Genomic DNA, 19390 nt, shown 5'->3' with positions numbered 1-19390 from the left:
AACGTAATGTACGCGATGCTGAAGGAACTACCCTCCGCAACTAAAAAAACCCTCCTCTCTCTTTATAATTGCATACAGTCTTCAGGTTTGATCCCCTCCTCCGGGAAGGAGGCTGTTATAATTCCAATTTTGAAGCAGGGAAATGATCCCTCTACTGTATCAAGTTACAGACCTATAGCGTTAACAAGCTCCCTCTGCAAACTGTTTGAAAAATTGAATAATTGCCGCTGACTCCACTACTTAGAAACAAACAAATTGCTCGACCCATACCAGTGCGGGTTTACAGAGGGCCGATCTACCACCGACCATCTTATACGTATCGAGGCACACATACGTGAAACTTTTGTTCATAATCAGTTTTTCTTATCTGTGTTCCTCGACATGGAGAAGGCCTACGATACTACGTGGAGGTTTGGAATATTGAGAGACCTCTCACACATAGGTATACACGGTAATATGTTCAGTGTCATTGAAAGCTATCTGTCTGATCGTACCTTCCGCATTAGAGTGAGCAATGTTCTGTCCCGAACATTTGTACAGGAAACCGGAGTGCCACAGGGTGGGGTGCTCAGCTGTACGCTCTTTATTATAAAAATGAATTCTCTCCGTCTGTACATCCCCCGTAATATTTTTTATTCAACACATGTCGAGGATGTGTAGATAGGTTTCAATTGTGTTCTCTTGGGATCTGTGAGCGACAGGTTCAGCTCGCCCTTAACAAGGTATCCAAATGGGCTGATGAAAACGGGTTCAAACTGAACCCACAGAAAAGCACCTGTGTCCTTTTTCCACAAAAACGAGGCTTGCACCCTGAACCTGAACTGGTCCTTAAGGGTGAGCGTCTACCCGTAAACACAGAACATAAGTTCTTAGGTATAATTTTAGATGCGAAGTTAAACTTTGTACCGCACATAAAACATCTTAAAAATAAATGCTCGAAAACAGTGAATATCCTAAAGGTGCTGTCACGAACAACGTGGGGCAGCGACAGAAAGTGCCTAATGAATCTGTATAGAAGCCTTAAATGCTCACGTCTTGAGTATGGGGCAATAGTCTATCACTCTGCCACGCCAAGCGCTCTGAAAATGTAAGACCCTGTTCATCATCAAGGCATCCGCCTGTCCACAGGCGCCTTTAAAAAAAGCCCATTTGAAAGCCTTTATGAAGAATCGGACGAGTGGTCACTCCATCTGCAGAGAACTTATTCTTCCTTCATGTATTTCCTTAAAGTAAATGCGAACAGTGAGCAACCTGCATTTTCCACCATCAACGACCTGTCCAGCTCTCAACTTTTTTACAATCGACCTGCAATGGCACGCCCTTTCTCGCTGCGTGTCAGAGACCTAGGTGAAGAAACAGATGTCCCACTGCTTGAATACCACCTCAGCGCCCCCGCTCTGCGGCTCCCGCCATTGAAGTGGCTGGTTATAGACTGTGACACATCTTTCGTAGCTGTCACAAAGCATGCCTCCCCCATACACATTCGGATGTATTTCTTAGAGCTGCAACATAAATATGACTGTCCAGAATATTATACCGATGCATCCAAGTCCCATACTGGCGTGTCTTATGCGGCGGTCGGCCCATCCTTCTCGGATGCCGGCGTTCTGTCTACCAGCACAAGCATTTTTACAGCCGAGGCTTACGCGTTACTCGTAGCCGTTAAACACATCAAACAATTGAATACGCCAAGGGTAGTTATATACACAGACTCTCTGAGTGTCGTAAAAGCGTTGAAAAGTCTTAAAAATACAGAAACCTTATAGTTATATCCCTCTATTCAATACTCTGCGCAGCCTATACTTCCAAGCAACATATCGTCGTGTGCTGGGTGCCAGGACATCGCGAGATTGAAGGAAATGTGTTGGCCGACCAGCTCGCCACGTCAATTAACGGAAGCTCCGCCAACTCTTCAGTTGCTGTCCCTATAATGGACCTAAAACCAAACATACGGAAAAAGCTCAGGGCTTACTGGCAGAAGTTATGGGATCAACAAACTCATAACAAGTTACACTTGATTAAATCATACCTCGGTAACTGGCCACCCACGTCGAAAACACGCCGTACAGAGGTCAGTCTCCGTCGGCTTAGAATAGGACACACACACAGCACGCACACACACCTTTTGTCCGGTGGTGACCCACCCAGCTGTCACAGATGTGGCCGTCCACTTACCGTACTTCACATACTCCTTGAATTCTCTGAGCTAGAGGCTTACAGGAAAAAGCATTTTCCACTAGCGTACAAGGACCCTTCACCCAGCTATGTTTGTTGGTTGCGAACCTCTTTTTAAATATAATGCATGGAACGCATTCTTAAAGGAAGTAAATACTTTCCATGTTATCTACTCAAGTTATCGGTAGCACGGCCTCCGAAAGGAGGTTGCTGCTGCGGATGCTACATCCAAAAGAGCACCTGTCTCCCGGCCCTTGGGGCCAAGGGCGCTGGCGAGAAATCGGTCTAATATAACGCTCCTATTTTATGATGTTATGATAACTAAAGACACATTCTCACCAGGCATGCTTCACTTCACTATGAAAGTGAAGTTAAGCATGCCATGATTCATGATTTTAATAAATGTATGTCTTACGCATCTTTAGAGCGCAGAAATTTAGGCCCTTTTACAGCCATTTACCATAACCATTGCTCTCATCCGATATCATTTCCTGGCGCTCTTTGGCCATCAATGGCCCTTGCACCATTAAACAACATATATCATCATCACGTAATCATTGAGTCGCCTCCTGCATTCGGTTGGGTCTGCAATATCTGGCCATTCTGGGCGGTTATAGGGTTTTGTTGCTGGTGCTGCGTTTGTTGCTTTTTTAGTTCCCTATTTTCACGTTCTAGGTCACCTATTCTCACCCACATTATCTCTCATTCACGTTCTAAGCGCGTGAGTTGTGGTGTTTGGTGTGAGTGTAGGGAAGATTTTGTTGCCCAGCTCACCTGGTTCTTTTCTTTCTTTTTCTGCGCCTTCTTGCCCTTGTGGTGTTGTTGCTTTGCTTGGGCTTGCTTGTGGTAACCATTCCTGGAGTTGGAGCAGTCTCGAGAGCCGGATCTGGATCGGGATGTAGATCGAGACCTAGATCGGGAACTGGAACAGGCCCCGCCTGGTGGTGCAGAGTCCTCGTGGTCCGGGCTGAACCAGCGTCTCTTGAGTATGCCAGCGGTTTGTGGTGTGACAGCAACGACCGCCCCTTTTGAAGGACGCGTTTGAGTTTTTTGGTGCACTCCGATGCCGCCGTGGGATGGCATCCACCGCACAGGGCACATTCCGGATTGCAAGTGTGGTCCTTAGGTGGGTCTCTTAGGCGGAAATGCTGCACGCCTTTGTCATTGGTGTGGAACAAACATCCGTCCTATGTACCTGGCTCTTGCAGAGTTTACAGTACTGCCGTGTGGGTTGATAAGGCACGCACGGCATTTCACCACCGTAATAATACACGAAGTGCGGCAGTATTGTTCCAATGAACGTGATCACTGCAGTTTGTGACTGTCCGAGCATGCGGGCTTAAACAGTTGTCACTCCTTGAGTGCGCACTCGGAGATGGCTCAGTAGTTCAGCTTCTGGCGTTTCGCGTTCTAATAGGCGCACCACTCTTTTGAAGTATCCAGCAGGAGTGGATATGTAGGTGTTTACGGGATAGTTGGTGCCATTGAGCTCCAGTGTTTTTATCTTCAAGATCTTTTGTGCTACATCTTCGTACGGAGTGCTTGCAATAATTTTGTTTGATCCGTTGCGAAGGCGAAGCAAAAATTTGTGGCTGTTACAGGCTTCCGGGTCACCGCTCGCATGTTCTATCGCTCGCGCAACCTGGCATGCTTTCAGTTCCTTCACAACTAACCCTGGTCTGGGCCGCATGATAACCATCATATTGTTTTTGGGCAGCGTCCCTGCGCGCGTTCGTCTTCGGCCCCTTTCAGATGCTCTTCCGCGTCGCTCTCCTGCAAGCGTCCTAGCGTCGGAGTTGTTGCTCTCAGTTACGCCTCGAGCAACACTGTCATCACTGGCTGCACGTTCTTGTTTCCTGATGCGTTTTCGCAGTCGCAATGAGATTGCTACCAGCCCCTTACCCTTCCTGACTTCGTCGTCGCATTCCTCCGCAGAGTCTTTTTCCTCGTTCTCGGCGTCGCTAGTAGATTCCCCTTGTAGCACCTCGTCAGGTGAAAAGAAATCTCCGTTGGCGTCCACTGCAGAGCTCACTTGTGCTTCGATGTCTGAGTCATCTGTGGCCATGAGTGCCTGGGCTAGTTCTGGGTCGTTGTCCATTGGGGTTCGGGCAGGCGCAGCGCGACGCGTGGGCCAAGAGCTGGCTGCCAGGGCTCCGCGTTCCGCTTCGCCGCGAGGCTTAGCGTGGCGGGTTGGCATGCTCTGCCGAAGGTCTTCACTTCTCAGAGGAAACCGGGATCGCTTGTCCAAAAAGGTGGTGTTAGCGTGTACCTGACGTCTTCCTGCGCAATTCCCGTAATTTCACTGGTAGTCACATGATTTTAATCGCTGCTAGGCACGATGATTATTGGAGCCGATGTGAACGCGTGTGCACTCCTCGGCGCCACCTGGCGGTCTCCTCATGATGTATACGCCGTGATTTAAATGTTAGGGTCTCTCATGTTTGCCACGCAGTCATGTCATACAATGCCAGTTTTGCAACATGTCATGTGAACGAAACCACCGCAAGGGCAGCAGGACCGTGAAATATAAATCATGACATTCATGACGTTCATACCCTTTTTTCATGTTATGACTAGTCAAATACGTTCTTCATGCAGACATGTTATGGCATACCAAGTTCGGTATCTATGCTATTATCGAAACGGCCCGCAGAGCTAAAAGTCATAGGCGGCTAGATAGATAGATAGATAGATAGATAGATAGATAGATAGATAGATAGATAGATAGATAGATAGATAGATAGATAGATAGATAGATAGATAGATAGATAGATAGATAGATAGATAGATAGATAGATAGATAGATAGATAGACAGACAGATAGATAGATAGATAGATAGATAGATAGATAGATAGATAGATAGATAGATAGATAGATAGATAGATAGATAGATAGATAGATAGATAGATAGATAGATAGATAGATAGATAGATAGATAGATAGATAGATAGATAGATAGATAGATAGATAGATAGATAGATAGATAGATAGATAGATAGATAGATAGATAGATAGATAGATAGATAGATAGATAGATAGATAGATAGATAGATAGATAGATAGATAGATAGATAGATAGATAGATAGATAGATAGATAGATAGATAGATAGATAAATGCGCTAAATGTTGCCGAAGCTCTCTAAGAAATGCTTTGCAATAAAGAAAAGTGACTGCAGAGTGAGCTGTGCACTTGAGGATGAATGCTGAGTTGTTTCTTCAATTTTCGTTTATCAGTCAAGTGTATCGGTGCCGCGACGCCTTATTAGGGCTCATTCACATTAAGGTGGCCTCGAATGCGTCCGGTATGCGGTGACGAGCGTATGAACAAACCTCTATGTTGAACCTATTCGGAGTTGAAAGCAAGCACTGACAACGGCTTAGGTGAGTCACGTGATGACGTCACAGCGACAGCAACACTCCAAACGTCGCTATCGCTCCCAATACGCAAGTTAGCGTTCAAAAGGTCATATCGTCACGTATCTCTGAAGAGTCAGGCAAGGTTTATAAGGGCAACAGAGCTTTTACGAATCGCATCGGTTGGGCTCGCTCGCCAGAGCGGAGTCCCACACGCACTTCTTTGTTTCATGGTCACTGCATTTGTCTTTGCTTACAAACCACTACTACAGACACACGGCCATATTCCTCCTTCCCAAACAACTAAAGAAGAGTATCGTCTCGATTCTGCAAGGTCCTTGCAAAAGAAAAAGTCACAGCTTTGCCGCAAAGGCGAAGCAATGAACGCAATAGCAACAAATTGGAACGCCACGCGCCTGATGGCAAATAGATCGAAACGTGCCCCACGTTTCTTGCGCACAAATGACGCATGAAACATCTTCACCGGTACAGAGGAACGCGAATAAGCGTCTCAGTTGTTACTTCGCTGTGTCTGGAAAGCACGCCCTTTTCACAAACGGAGGCTGTGCAACGATTGCATTGACCTCTGTGCGCCCCGCAAATACAACAAAATCGTTTCAGTGCAAGCCCAACGCCAGCCCAGACGTATAATCCTCCCCACTGGGAGATCAGGGCACGTGAGAGATCGTCCACTCCCCTCCCCTCCACGTCCAAAGGAACCGTGAGATATGAGAGTAACCACGCGCTCATTGCGCCATCTTGCTGATAATGCTGAAAACACGACAGGCTCCCCCCCCCCCCGTCCGAGAAGCTTGCCAACAGTGGTAAGTGGTGGATATGAATAGCTTGTCGTTTGACCGTTGCATGACGTGCCCGTCGGTGGCTTAGTGGTTTACTCCTCGCAGTCATGATGTGGATGTCCCACGTTCGATTCCGCGCGTCAAAGCCTTTGCTGTTTTTTTTTCTTTCTCGCGTTTTCCTATATATAGATACGCATACATATACGGTGAGTGACGCGGTGACGCCCACGTTGACGTCGATGCCAACGCCGGTGGCAAAATCCAGCCGAGAGTGTCCTTATAATTCCTATCGTAATCAAAAAAACGCAGCTTTTCTCGTTTCGGCGGCGACCGCCTAACCTCATCGTCCTGGGTACCGCCAGTGTTCATCTCGTGATATTTCCCCCCCCCCTCCATCAAGGTTGCTCTACAGGCGATCTTTTGCATTACATCGCGAGTCCACTGACCAATCTGCCATCGCCTTGTTCTCTCTTCGCACTAGCCGAAATGATGTCTGACTTACCGCTGTCTCATTCACTTGCGTGGTGAAGTGCCCTCGCTTTTCTTCACAACTTCACACGTGCTGCTGTTCATGGGAGTCCACGTCCACGCGCATTATTTTTAACGAACTCTGTCTAAGCAACGCTAAAAGGAGCGCTGACTGTGAAAATCTGTGATACCTTTGCCATCCTGGAGGCATCCTTGTTTCTAGTGGTCTCCTCAAGCTCTGGAAGCCTTCATTCTATCTTCGTCACCACTGGAGAGACCCCAAACTGAAGTGATAGGAAAATTAATTATCTGTGGCTCAGCGCTCAAGCACGTTATAACCGAAAAACACGAGACTCTAAATAGGTTTTGGTGTTCAGTATGTTATATATGTTATTTTTATTTATGGATTTATTCAAGCATTTCACAAAATGCCCACAAAGGGGGCAAAAGGAGAGAGTATCACTTGGCTTGGCCCACTCTTCGTGCGGGACTTCGGGCAGGTACAACAAAACAGCGCATAAAAATGTTCAACAAATGCATACAAATAATAAATAAACGAGGAAGACTACAACGAACAGAATAACATCAGTCAAATATTCAAACCAAGCTGTTCCTTAGCGATAAATACGTAATGCATCATCGGCATTATAACAAATATTGAAGTACATACATATTCAGTGTAATATGAAAACTACGATGAAAAACAATGTGAAATATAAATATTTTTATACATTACCCATCTTTAACACACGCACGCTATGAGTAGGTTTAGATAAATATTATCTGCTGATAGGTGATGAGGACCTTGTGTACCCTAGCACGCTTGATCAAAGACGTTGCAGCTTCTTTGATGTATGTGTATATTTTTTAATTAAATGTATGTAAGAAGGGGTTGGTCCCTATACGTGGCGCCAGCTACTCCTCTTCTCTTGCACAAAAGTCGACACCGCACATCTTGTAGCAAACACAAGGCTGTACATATGTACATAGCACAACACTTACACAATGAGTTCCCGTTTTTCAAAGCTGAGTGTCCACACCACAGATAAATGTGTCCACACTACATATAAATGTGTCCGCACCACACTGAGTTTGTAAAAACACAACTAATCACGCCAATTTAAGTGTTCACACAAAACTTGAAAGTTCAATAAAATGCCTAAGGTGATCTTGTCGCTTAAATACTCAACTGTTTTCAGAAAGTTTTTCCTAAAAATATCGTAGTGAAACACGAAATAACTGTTATGAAACATACCGGTTAACAGTGAAGTGTGTTGTTTTAGTACTTTTGAACTATATCTGATTTCTCCAGAAAGTGAACGACTGCACACGCTGCAGTGGCTTGTGGCTTTCCTTTTGGTCATGGACCCAAATTTTTGCAATTTATGGAGGTCACTAATCCAAAAAATTGAGTTTTTGAAAAAGGTTCTTTCGAGGTACGTCATGATTTTTACAATGCAGAAGAATGTGCTCCATGTCTTCTTGAGTTTCTCCACATCAGCAGGTAGGACTGCCAGCTTTTCTTATTCTATACAAGAAAGCCTTCGTGTAGGCTGTACCAAGTCGAAGCCTATTGATGATTTTTCTACCTGTCGGCTAACCTTTAACGGAATAGTATATTCTATACTGGGATCAATGTTATACAACAGAGAGTTTTGCGCACCATTTTCTAACCAGGTTTCCTCAGACAGTTGACAGCTCAGCTTATTTATTAGACACCGTGCATCGCTCATCGGTAGAGGTAGCAGTGATATATTATCTTCTTGGTGTGCTGCATGTGCAATGTGATCAGCTATGTCGTTTCCTGTGATTCCACAGGGGCTTGGCACCCACTGGAACATTATGGTGTGCTTTGATTTTTTTGCTATAGCGTACGTCCTCTATATTTCATGTGAGAGCTCACTAGCTTTGTTGCCCAAGCTGATTCCTTTTAAAGAAACTAATGAGGATTGTGCGTCACTGATAACTACCCATCGACGTGGAACTGGCTGTAAACATATGAAGCGTAAAGCACAGAGTATTGCATAGAGTTCGGCTGTTGTGGATGTTGTGAAATGGCTGAGTTTAAAAGCTTTTCTCGCTTGGTATGCAGGTAAAAAGAATGCCGACGTAGAGCTTTCATTCAGACATGATCCGTCGGTGTACACGTTAGTATAGTCTTCATAATTGGTATAAAGGTGTGTTAAAGTTAATTGCTTTATTACAATTGTGCCCATATCAATCTTACAATTTAATCTCGGAATCGAAGTTGTAATATCTGGGATAGAGAGTCGCCATGGTGGGTGGGATACACATGGAGGCCAGTATTCGGGCGTAGGCAGTGAACTCTTCATTTCTATTATATTTTTATGTATTTTTGCAGCTGATCTCTCCTGAATAGCTCGGTATAAGGAATGATTAGCGTGTTGAGTTGCCAACCAAAGATAATGCCGGCAAGTTTCCGTAAATTTCATAGCATGGAAAGTCGGTTGACGAGACTGCGCAATTACTAAAGCACTGGCAGACGCTCGTGATATACCAAGACATGTACGAAGGCTTCTGGCCAACAATCTTTAAATCCTCTCCTCTAAGTTACGTGATATTCCATGTAAAAGCGGGGCAGAGTAAGTTATTCTTTGTCGAATGATCGCTAAATATACACGCAATAAGGAAGAACATGAACTACCCATTTTACTCCGGTCAGTCGACGTGATATATTGATTAGGGATTTGACTTTGTCCTCTAATGATTTTAACTATGGTGCCCAAGACAGACGTCTGTCTAAAATAACCCCTAAAAATTTGTGCTGTCGCTTAAGTTGTAAGCGCTGAGAGTCTATCTGAAGTTTAATTTCTTAAGGCATTTCCTTGTGATTGGAAGTACAAACGTTTTCTCATGCAAAAAGAATCATGTCTCTACTTTCAAAGAAGTCATTGATTATTGTCAGCCCATCTTGAAGTTTTTGCTGAACTGCTTGAATGCTTGTGCCTGATGCCCAAAGGCACAGATCGTCTGCATATATGAAACATTTCAAGCAAATAGATTAGATATGGGATATTTCAGCCATAACGCAATTAAATGAAATGGGCTTATTACGCTACCCTGTGGAACCCCTTGACTAACTTCATGCTCTTTACATTTACCGTCAGCTGTGTCTATGAAGATTTTCCTGTCTCTTAAGAATTTTGCAATCCATCTTAGTGGTTCTGCCAACTATTCCCAACAGAATCAAACCGTGTAGTACATGAGCGTGGCTGGTTGCTTCAAATGGTTGCTTTATATCTAGAAATACTGCAACGACGATTCTTCCACAGCTCCTCTCATGATCTACATAAGTTACAATGTCTAGAATGGCATCCATGGTGCAGCGGCGTTTACGAAAGCCTGCCATATTTTTTTGGAAGCACGTTCGTACATTCTACCTACCACTGAAGTCTAGCGTCTATCATCTTTTCCATAAGCTTACGAAGACAGCTAGTCAGGCTGACATGACGGAAAGAATCTATGGATAAAGAGTATTTCTGACTTTGAGAATCGGAACCACTGTTGCAACTTTCGAGTAGGGTGGAAGGCACTATGTTGTCCATGCATCATAAAATATCTTCAACAAAGTATATGTGGCCACAGGACCCAGTTTTTTTAATGCTGCATATGTTATCCCATCAGGACCAGCTGCTGTCCTCTGTCGGCACGCTACAAGAGCGTTATTTATTCTTGTAGTGAAAACGGATGATCTAGGTCATCATGATGTCTATTGAGAGAAAAGTTAATCAATGCTTTACTATCTCCAACAGACTTAATCTATTCAGGCGTGTGCCTGGCTGTACTTGGTCGTGTAATACGCTGACAAAATTCGTCCGCAATGGTCGTTTCCGGTACATTTTTCACTAAAGCTAAGGCTCTAAATGGTTGTTGATGTGTTACTGTCCCACTTAAAAAGCGTAGAACATTCCATAATTTTGACTCGGGTGTAAGTGGCGGTAGCGAAGTGCGGAATTCCCGCCAGCCCTTTTTGCCTAGTCTATCCAGTTGTCGTCTCATGCGGTCATGCGTTTTTTGACAGTCGTGGTAATGTTCAAGTAGACCCGTGCGTCTGTGTTTTCCTTCTGCTCTGCGGTGAATGGCCCTAAGTCTTTCGTATTCGGCGTCTACTCCAGCGTAACCCTCAGGAATTTTAACAAACTTGGAACACTGATTGAATTTGTTTTCTATGGGTGATACTCAGCTGTCAGTGTCAGTAACAGCGAAGGAAGAAGAAGTGAATGGAAGAAGCCCGTAGCTTCATTTCGCTCTCTTAATTCAGTTATTATATTGAGTTCAGGATCTTTTTACAGTGTGTGCGGTGGGTGGACTGTCTTCAGAGTGGCAGCTAAACATCGTTGAGTCGGAGTTTCACTACGCATCGCGATCAGAATTGCCCCTTAGCGGGCCCGTGCCTCATACCTGCCAAAGCCCGGGTATGGGGGACAACGAGATGCCGCTAGCGCCAAGCCGAGCACCACTTATCCATCCCGCTCGACTTCAAGTTGCTGCAGGCTCAGCAACAATATCGACGTCCCATACAGAGAACAGCGAGGCCTCGCAGTGCAAGAAGAGGCGTACAGAGGAGGAAGAAGGGGTTGACAACGATGACGCTACATCGACGTATTCCCTTAATGACATGACACATATGGATACAGAAGCACCCAAGGAAGACGAGGGAGCTTACACGGTGGTCACCCATCACAAGAACCGAGCTACGGGGATACCGGTGGTGTTCAGACCAATCGCTGCCGAGGACTCCTTCTGGAAGGTGAATCCCAATCGCATATCATCAGAGATAATCTCCGCTATCAATGAGAAAGTGACATCATCAAAAATCAACAGAGACGGAAGTTTTTGTGTTGGTGTACGGTCTTTGTACTCGGCAAACAAGTTGCTGCTGATCAAGAGTCTGGCTGGATTGCCTGTACATGTGATGATACCTCAGTCTTACATGAAGACCCTAGCAAAGACAAGAGATGTTTCACTCGAATACAGTGATTATGACCTACTGGAATATCTTAAAGATGCTGGAGTAATCTCAGTCACACGACAAAAGAGATGGGTAAGAAATGAAGATGGAAGTGCCACAATGCAGCCCATACGTAATGTAATACTCCAGTTTAGACATGACATGCCATTGCCAAAAAGAGTTGCTCTCGGCTTTACGGTTCACACTGTCGAAGAATACATTGAGTAATTGGTAAGGTGTTACAACTGCCGGAGATATGGACATAAGGCTAAGACTTGCAGGGGAACCAAGAGATGCAAGGTATGTGCGGGTGCACATGATTACAAAGAATGCACCTCGAAGCGTCAACCTAAGTGTGCCAACTGTGCTGGACCACATCCGGCGTCGTTCTCAGGCTGCTCTCGAAATTGTTTGGCATCAGCGGCACAAAGAGAGAGAAATGTAAAAGGGTACCATAAGATACAAAGTGGTCCAGCACCTAATGCGGATGTAGTCGAAGATGTTCCTGCGGCACAAGGAAATGCAAAACAGTGGCGCCACGACTCTTACTCGGAAGTATTGAAGAGCTCAGCACCAAAACATCGCGTTGGCAAAGAAGTGCGGGCCCAGGAACATGCTGAAGTAGAACTTTCTGCCGGGCCAGACACAGCCAAGGAGCCACTGACTACCAAAGGGAAGGGTCAAAGCAGCTTGCTGAGGAAAAATTTTTCAAGAAATGCGATCTCGGCGGAGACAGCCGGAAACGAGCAAGTCATTTTGCCAATAATCTTTGCGGCTCTCAAGGCGATTCTACGATCCCTGCCACAAGCAGGTTCTTTCATCATCATCATCAGCCTGACTACGTCCACTGCAGGACAAAGGCCTCTCCCATGTTCCGCCCGTTAACCCGGTCCTGTGCTTGCTGCTGCCAATTTATACCCGAAAACTTCTTAATCTCATCTGCCCACCTAACCTTTTGTCTCCCCCTAACCCGCATCCCTTCTCTGGGAATCCAGTCAGTTACCCTTAATGACCAGCGGTTATTCTGTCTACGCGCTACATTCCCTGCCCATGTCCATTTCTTCTTCTTGATTTCAGCTATGATATCCTTAACGCCCGTTTGTTCCCTAGTCCACTCTGCTCTTTTCTTGTCTCCTAAGGTTACACCTACCATTTTTCTTTCCATTGCTCGCTGCGTCGTCCTCAATTTAAGCTGAACCCTCTTCGTAAGTCTCCAGATTTCTGCTCCATAGCTATGTACCGGCAAGATACAGCTGTTATATACCTTCCTCTTGAGGGATAGTGGCAATCTACCTGTCATAATTTGAGAGTGCTTGCCGAATGTGCTCCACCCCATTCTTATTCTTCTAGTTACTTCAATCTCGTGGTTCGGCTCTGCGGTTATTACCTGCCTTAAGTAGACATAGTCTTTTACAACTTCAAGTGCACTATTACCTATCTCGAAGCGCTGCTCCTTGCCGAGGTTGTTGTACATTACTTTCGTTTTCTGCAGATTAATTTTAAGACCCACCTTTCTGCTCTCCTTGTCTAACTCCGTAGTCATGAGTTGCAATTCGTCCCCCGAGTTACTCAGCAATGCAATGTCATCGGCAAAGCGCAGGTTACTAAGGTATTCTCCATTGACTCTTATCCCTAACTGTTCCCATTCTAGGCTTCTGAAAACCTCCTGTAAGCACGCGTTAAATAGCATTGGGGAAATTGTGTCCCCCTGCCTTACACCCTTCTTGATTGGTATTCTGTTGCTTTCTTTATGAAGCACTATGGTAGCAGTTGATCCCCTGTAGATTTCTTCCAGAATGTTTATATATACTTCATCTGCGCCCTGATTCCGCAGTGTTTGCATGACGGCTGATATTTCTACTGAATCAAACGCCTTCTCGTAATCTATGAAGGCTATGTATAGTGGTTGGTTATACTCTGAGCATTTCTCTATTACCTCATTGATAGTATGAATGTGGTTAATTGTTGAGTAGCCTGTTCGAAATCCTGCTTGTTCCTTTGGTTGATTGAATTCCAATGTTTTCTTTACTCTGTTAGCAATTACCTTTGTAAATAGCTTGTTTACTACAGAGAGCAAGCTGATCGGCCTGTAATTCTTCAAGTCCTTGTCATCTCCTTTCTTATGTACTAAGATGATGTTAGCGTTCTTCCAAGACTCTGGTACTCTTCCCGTCAGGAGACACCTCGTAAACAGGGTGGCTAGTTTTTCTAACACAATCTGTCCTCCATCTTTCAGCAGATCTGGTGTTACCTGATCCTCACCAGCAGCTTTGCCCCTTCGCATGCTCTTCAAAGCTTTTCTGACTTCTTCTATCATTACTGGTGGGGTGTAATCTGGGTTACTGCTAGTTCTTATAGTATTACGGTCGTGGTTGTCTCGGCTACTGTACAGATCTCTGTAAACCTCCTCCGCTATTTTAACTATCCTATGCATATTGGTAGTTATTTTGCCTTCTTTGTCCCTTAGTGCATACATCCGACTTTTGCCTATCCCAAGTTTCCTCTTCAATGCTTTGACACTTCCTCCGTTTTTCAGAGCGTGTTCCATTCTCTCCATGTTATACCTTCTTACATCGCATACCTTACGTTTATTAATCAACTTCGAAAGCTGTGCCAGTTCTATTTTGTCTGTTGTACTTGACACTTTCATCATTTGACGCTTCTTAATTAGGTTCTTCGTTTCATGGGAAAGCTTGCCAGTGTCCTGTCTAACTACCCTGCCTCGAACCTCCACTGCACACTCCGTAATGACACTCATCAGATTATCATTCATTGTACCTACGCTAAGGTTGGTTTCCTCACTAAGAGCCGAGTACCTGTTCTGCAGCGACACTCTGAATTCCTGTACTTTCCCTCTCAGTGCTAGCTGATTGATTGGCTTCTTGCGTATCAATTTCTGTCGTTTCGTCTTCAAGTCTAGGCGAATTCGAGACCGTACCATTCTATGGTCACTGCATCGTACCTTGCCAATCACTTCCACATCCTGCACGATTCCAAGGTGTGCACTCATTATAAAGTCTATTTCGTTCTTATTTTGGCCATTTCCTCCATGTCCACTTGCGGTTTTCTCGTTTTCGGTAGAAGGTATTCAAAATCCGTAAATTATTGCGTTCTGCGAATTCTACTAGTAGCTCTCCTCTGGCGTTTCTAGTACCGATGCCATAATCTCCTACTGCCTGGTCTCCAGCCTGCTTCTTCCCTACCTTTCCATTAAAGTCGACCATCACTATAGTATACTGTGTTTTTACCTTACTCATTGCCGATTCCACGTCTTCATAGAAGCTTTCAACTGAAGCGTCATCATGGCTGGATGTAGGCGCGTAAGCCTGTACTACCTTCATCTTGTATCTTTTATTCAGTTTAATTACGATACCTACCACCCTTTCATTAATGCTATAGTATTCCTCTATGTTGCCAGCTATGTTTCTGTGAATTAGGAACCCCACTCCCAGTTATCTTCTGTCTGCCAAGCCCCTGTAGAAAAGGACGTGCCCATTCTGTAGCACCGTATAGGCCTCATCTGTCCTCCTAGCCTCACTGAGCCCTATTATATCCCATTTAACACCCTCTAGCTCCTCGAATAGTACAGCTAGACTTCCCTCACTAGATAAGGTTCTAGCATTAAACGTTGCCAGTTTCAGGTTCCAATGGCGGCCTGTCTGGATCCAGAGATTCTTAGCACCCTCTGCTGCGTTGCAGATTTGACTGCCGCCGTGGTCATTTGCTTCGCAGCTGCTGGGGACTGAGGGCCGTGAGGTATTTGACGTAAGCATGTGGGAGGTAGTGGCCAGATACTGCACCAGGGTGGCCAATCCTTCTCTGGTGAGGGAGTGCGTTCTCGGCGGTGTTTGCCGGTGAGGCCGCACCCCAGGCCTCTTAATGCAGTTCCATCAACACGCGGATTTTTTTTAATCCGGTTGGGAACTGCGCGGTACCGGGATTTGAACCACGGACCTCTTGCATGCGAGGCGGATGCTCTAACCACTACGCCATCGCTGCGCTCCCACATAAACATTGGGAAACAAATGTACAGCCGTGATTACAGATTACGCTACATGCTACGCTATTACCCGAGCTTTACCGCGAACCTATGCAATCGACGTCACTGAATTATTGTTACGGGACGTTATATTGGTTCACGGTGCCCCAAACAACTCCTCACTAACAGTGGCAGTACATTTCTATCCCAAGTCATCGGACATCCTGCGTTCTTGTGCCACGCAACACACACTGACCCCCGCTTACCACCCTCAAACAAACGGCCTTACGGAACGCTCTAACAGTACTCTCACAAATATGCTCGCTATGTGCGTGTCGCCCGATCACCGAGACTGGGAACTTGCCTTACCCTACGCAACTTTTATATATGATTCATAACCTCACGACACAGTGGGCTTTTCGCCGTTCTACTTATTGTACAGAAGACTGCCGATTTTACCACAGGACATAGTAATCTCGGCTCACACCTCGTCCACCAGTGAGTACGCCACGACGCGATTGCGCGAGCCGATCATGCCCGTCAGCTCGCCCGCACTCTGCTGATGGCGTCGCAGACCAACCAACGTCGTCGATATAATGCGGAACATCGAGACGTACATTTTGCTCCCGGTACCCTCGTTTTACTCTGGTCCCCTCATAGTCGGGTGGGTCCATCGGAAAAACTTTTTGTATTATTACAGGAGACCTTAGCCTGTATTTCGCCAAGCAACACCTGTCACATGAGATCAGACCCATCTATACATCATCATCTGCTGTGCGGTCCAATAATATTGTACACGCCTCGCAGATCAAGCATTACAAGAGTGCGTCAGATAACCACCTTTAAAGCACCGGAACGGTGCCTTCGCCTGACTCCTTCTCATAACGAGAGTCAGACTCCTTCTCATAACAACATTTAGGGGTACATGGTGCGTGGAGACACTCTCTGCACTTGCGGACCAAACATGATGAAAATACACATGCCCATGTAGTCCCTCCTGCCGACCTCAAAAATGCCACCTAACTTATCTGCAAAGGCAGATTTTTCTGTTCTTAGGGTTGAATTTTATTGCAAGCACAAAACCCGTCTCTGAATGTGTCAGTGCTGCTTCCTAAGATTTTGTCTTCTTTAATTTTTGTGTAATCTGTAGTTAGTCACTTAAGATGGAACTTTTTGCATATCAATAAGGCTGTAGCAGATCAATGGTTTAATTTTTACTGTAATATTGACTGAATATTTTGTTTTAATGTTTTTGTAACCTTGGTTCATTGTCTTCTTGAATTTAATGCCGAAAGTACAATGAAGTGATTTTCTGTCACGCTTAATCATACCTAACTTTACTAATACCTAACCATATGTGATATATTATAGTGATACTTAATCATGTTTAACATTGTTAATGATGACTGACAGAAGGCATTCTGGAATACTGTAGCATTTTTTACTTCACTGTGTCTTTTGTTAGAGTATCTTGGATGGAATTAGAATTCGGGGTGTTGCCAAAATCACCATTTGATTCTTAAACACAGATTTGTTGTGAAAGCCATTAATTTCGACTACTCATGGTTCTAAGATACCGAAATTAAAGCGCGCTGGGCGAGAAAAAAATCAATTGTTCGACTGCTGCTTTTTGGCTGTAACAAATTTTCTAGCTTCATATATATGCTACTGGGCCGATAATGTGTTTGCTAAGCTAGCCTGCTAATTTTCGTTGCACTGATAGAAGTCTGTTCGAAGAAAACAGTTTGTGCCTTTTGTATGTGTGCAGGTTCCTGGACCAAGTATCTGGCCAGCCCCTCAATTCCTTTGTATAGTTATAGTTACTATAAAGCATGCAAGTTTTGGGACAAAGTTTGCGGTCATTGTTAAGAATAAAAGGTTTAACGTATGGAACAAGATTTGTTAAAATTTCGCATTCACTTTTCGATGTACAGTATGATACATTCCAGGCAACACCTGAAATAATAATGAGCTGACGTTTAAAAGCCCATCTTGTCTCCAAGCAAAACAGATTATTGTAATGATGGATGGCAGTTACTAATGAATTACTAATTAGCAAGAAGTCTAAAAACGTTGTTCTAAATTTTTTAAAGAACTTTTGTAAATGTTTACTATACTTATAAGAAGCCTAGTAAACTTCTTGCCAAGATTCTAGAAACACTTTTGCTAGATCTTTTAACACTTTTTTAGACATTTATTTTTCTTGTAAACCAGCTTGCAGAGCGCTTCCCGTGATTAATTTGTTGCATTATGTTAGCGTTTTACAATCGGTGCATTTAGCTGTTCACTGTAGAGAGTGACAAGTAGGAACAGTAACCTAATTTGGCATCAACTTATTGCTGGCACTATTCTAACCAGCCAAATTGGTGCCATATTTGTTGAAATGCACTCTATAGTATACATAAATAGTGTCGAGCCATAAAGTAATGGTCCTTATACAAGACAATGACAAAACAGGCAATGTCATGTTGCGGCTACAATCACTGTAATTTGTCCTTACAGCTCGAATAATGTAGGTGCAGTTGTATATCACAGTGAGCACGATGCGAACATCCGGCTTCTCCTTCTGCCCCAGTACTAAAGGAGCAGCCATCTTGAATCCCTCCAGCCTTGTCTGATAATTTGGCTCAACTGCGCACCTTGGATTCCAGGAGTTCACTTCTTTACCAGAAGTGAAATTGGTGCTAGATGTTGAGCATCTTCTCTTGTCGTAATCAGGGCTACCGGACTATCTAACTAGTACAAAAGAAGTGCAATATTCCAGTGGAACTGCAACGGTTTGCAGAATAAGAGTTGAGATTTTCGGAAATTCGTCGCTCAGCACGGGTTTCCGGTTTTGTGTATTTCCGAAACAAGAGTATTCACTAACTTTCGCTTGTCCAATTATGTGGTGTACCAAGCAGAACGTCCTGCTGCAAAACGCAGAGTGATGTTGCGTGTGAGACGCGATATTCCGTCGACACTTGTGGCTACATCAAATACAGGTGCGCCGGAATTCGTTAGATGCAAGGTGAAGTTTCGTAACATTACTGTAACTGTAGTTAGTGTTTACGTGCACCCTCAAGCAAACGTTTCATACGCAGAGTTGGCTGCAGTGTGTAGATCTGACCATGATCCCATAATCATATGTGGTGATTTTAACGCGCACCATGAATTGTGGGGTAGTGAGCGTTGTAGTGTAAGAGGATCTGCTATAGTAAAAATATGCGAAGATTATGGTTACACTATACTAAATGATGGTTCTCCGACGTTTCTACGGGGGCATAACTACTGCAGCGTACTAGACATTACTGTGTGCTCCTCTGAATTAGCGGCTGGAGCAGACTGGACTGCAGACGCTGACACAAGAGGCAGTGACCACTTGCCAATATTCATATATCACCCAAAATTGAAGAAAACAAAAAATAACCACACAACAAGAATTACAAATTGAGCAATCTATCGAGAACTAAAGAGACAAAATCTTGAACCTTGTTCTGACGCAGGAACTTATGCATCGAAGATAACAAAATTTCTAACAAAAGCAACTCGTGCAGTACCCGTTCCAGATGGGTATTCGGGTGTTGACGCTGAGTATGAGAGGCTTCGGGCAATACGACGCCGATCTGAAAGAAGATATCGCAGGTCGGGTAATTTAGAA

The 19390-nt window shown here is 44.5% G+C and overlaps 1 protein-coding gene across 2 annotated transcripts in view; it reads left to right on the top strand.

Moving 5' to 3' along the window:
- The window catches only part of LOC119167590 (uncharacterized), a 190976-nt gene extending 173330 nt beyond the window's left edge, over window positions 1-17646 (top strand). For both annotated transcript variants that reach the window (XM_075866078.1, XM_075866079.1), the window contains exon 5: window positions 17519-17646. In XM_075866078.1, coding sequence (XP_075722193.1) covers window positions 17519-17619 — 101 coding nt within the window. In that variant the 3' untranslated portion in view covers window positions 17620-17646. The remainder of the gene's footprint in view (window positions 1-17518) is intronic.
- Window positions 17647-19390: the final 1744 nt, after the last annotated feature.

The sequence above is a fragment of the Rhipicephalus microplus genome, chromosome 6 (genome assembly GCF_043290135.1).
Source record: "Rhipicephalus microplus isolate Deutch F79 chromosome 6, USDA_Rmic, whole genome shotgun sequence".
Classification (NCBI taxonomy): Eukaryota; Metazoa; Arthropoda; class Arachnida; order Ixodida; family Ixodidae; genus Rhipicephalus; species Rhipicephalus microplus.
This window is presented reverse-complemented; position numbering and strand designations above follow the sequence as displayed.